This window comes from Mesitornis unicolor, unplaced genomic scaffold (genome assembly GCF_000695765.1).
Source record: "Mesitornis unicolor isolate BGI_N332 unplaced genomic scaffold, ASM69576v1 Scaffold36215, whole genome shotgun sequence".
NCBI classification, from domain to species: domain Eukaryota; kingdom Metazoa; phylum Chordata; class Aves; order Mesitornithiformes; family Mesitornithidae; genus Mesitornis; species Mesitornis unicolor.
In genome coordinates this window covers 1-2,321 of record NW_010186786.1, presented here as the reverse complement: position 1 = coordinate 2,321, position 2,321 = coordinate 1, and the positions used below count along the sequence as shown (strand labels likewise).

The 2,321-nt window shown below is 58.3% G+C and overlaps 1 protein-coding gene across 1 annotated transcript; it reads left to right on the top strand.

The window, feature by feature from the left end:
• Positions 1-203: 203 nt before the first annotated feature.
• On the top strand, positions 204-1,120 carry LOC104541239 (equilibrative nucleoside transporter 4-like). The gene is made up of 3 exons (XM_010185243.1): positions 204-389; positions 662-902; positions 978-1,120. The coding sequence occupies exons 1-3, from the start codon at positions 204-206 to the stop codon at positions 1,118-1,120; spliced, it is 570 nt and encodes a 189-aa protein (XP_010183545.1).
• The last annotated feature ends 1,201 nt before the right edge of the window (positions 1,121-2,321 follow it).

Below are 2,321 nucleotides of genomic sequence, written 5' to 3'. Positions count from 1 at the left end.
GGGGGAATGAGACAATTTTGCAGCGTTTTGTGGGGCAGAAGGAACAATCAATGGCATAGGGCTTCGAGGAAGAGTTATTCCTTTCCCAAAGCACCCAAAACCATGGGGCAATTGCATCTTTGGAAACCACCCTTGGGGTGCAGGCAGGACCTTGAGGGTTTGCAAGGGTTTTGGCTGAGCCGTGCTGCCCGTCCCTGCCAGACATGCTGCTCCACCGCTACGTGGTGTCCCGCCTCATCTGGGCCTACATGCTGTCCATCGCCATGACCTACTTCATCACGCTGTGCCTCTTCCCGGGGCTGGAGTCAGAGATCCACAACTGCACGCTGGGGGAGTGGCTCCCCATCCTCATCATGGCCATCTTCAACCTCTCCGACTTCGTTGGCAAGGTAGGAGAGAGGCCACCGCCAATGTCCCCTCCACCCCTGCCTCCTTTTTTTGTGTCCTGTTACAAAGCCCCTTGGCTGCACGTCAGGGCAATCTGCACCCCATGCGTATCCAACCAAGCGTGAGGATGCTCACCAGCATGGCTGAGCTTGGACTCCTGAAGCAGATGGGCTTTCCACCATCTCATCTTCTGCTCGCTGCCCCTTTTTGGGCACCACATTGCCCTCCCCCAGCCTCCTTGCTTCTCCAGCCCCATCTCTGCCCCTCGCTGCAGATCCTGGCCGCCCTGCCCTACGACTGGAGAGGGACCCACCTCCTCATCTACTCCTGCCTCCGCGTGGTCTTCATCCCCCTCTTCATCATGTGCGTCTACCCCAACGGGAAGCCCACCTTCGGCCACCCCGCCTGGCCCTGCATCTTCTCCCTCCTCATGGGCATCACCAATGGCTATTTTGGCAGCATCCCCATGATCCTGGCCGCTGGGAAAGTGAGCCCCGAGCAGCGGGAGCTGGCAGGTAGGACCAAGCCCTCTTGGGGATCCCCATATTGGGTAGCCAAAGCGTTCTGACACCCCATATCCCTTCCCGCAGGGAACACCATGACCGTGTCCTACATGACAGGCTTGACGTTGGGCTCGGCTGTGGCGTATTTTGCCTACAGCCTCACCAGTACGTCCCACAGTAGCTGTTTCTACACCGAAATCTCCAACGGCTCCTTCACGTTGGGGTACTGAGCCCCAGGGCGGGGTGACGAGGACGGGACCAGCTTCCCACCATGGTCCCCACTGTCCCCCTTAGCCTGTGTCCCTCCTTAAGGAGGGAGCCTTGGACCAGAAACTGCCCCGGGGTGGACAGGGACTGGGATCCCATTAGCATGGGGCTGTGGCATTCCAAAAACCAAGCACTGTGCAGGGCCACTTCTTGGGGTGATGTCCCCCCCACCCTGGGGGATGGCCCCGTTGCTTTTGGGGAGCTCCCCATCAGCACTGTGCAGCTCTCCGCTGGAGAGGGGGGGATCAAGGCTTCTCCTGTTTGAGCCAAGCCCAGAGGAAGAAAACACTGCCAAATCCCAAAGGGAATGGGACCAGCAATGGGGCCAAGGGTGATGGAGGGGTGGTGAGGAAGAGGAGCAGCAAGGGAGGAAGGAAACGCTCCTTCAATCCCACCAGCTCTGGCAAGGTGGGTCTCAGCTTTCACTGATGGTGCTGCAGGTTTTCACCCAGAATGGTTTAAAACCATGATCCATCCCCAAATAATGCTGTGTAAAAGAGCCAATACAGTTCTGCTGGTTAGGAAAAAAAATAGAAAAAAATACCGGTATTTTTGGTCGTGTTTTGGTTTTGCCTCCCCCTCACCATGACAGGGGCAGGGTCTTGCCTCCTCCTCCTTATGCTGGGGGTCTGCCCCATCCCAATGGGGGAATAGCGGGTGGGAGAAAGGGGTGTCTTGAGGCCACAGCACTGCAGATGCCACCCATGGGACACTGCTGACCTCCAGGATTTATGGCAAGGGACGTAAATGATGCTGATGCCAGATGCAAAGTCTTTGCAATGATGCCTGGTCGTTAGCCACGCACTAACGACCCTGGCTGCTGGTGACGGGCCAGGCTGGCATCCTGCGGGGTCTGGGGGTGTCCCTTGTGCTTCTCCCCCCATCCCCAGGGTCCCCTCTGTCACCTGGACCTGTGACTGGGTCCCAGCAAACGCCTGCAAACTGGTGCTGAAGTGCGAGACCACTGCGGGCAACAAGCGGGGAACACAACAGAGTGAGCAGAGCAGAAATCGTCCGGAGAAGGAGCCTCTGCTCCGAGGTCCTGTCCCCATCGGGGCCACCCCCTGGGAGGCTGTGGGATGGACGGGGGCCCCCTAAAGAGCTGTGTCTTACCCCAAAGATGAGGTTGCCACCAAAGGGAGAAGAATAAACCCCCCCCTTCCC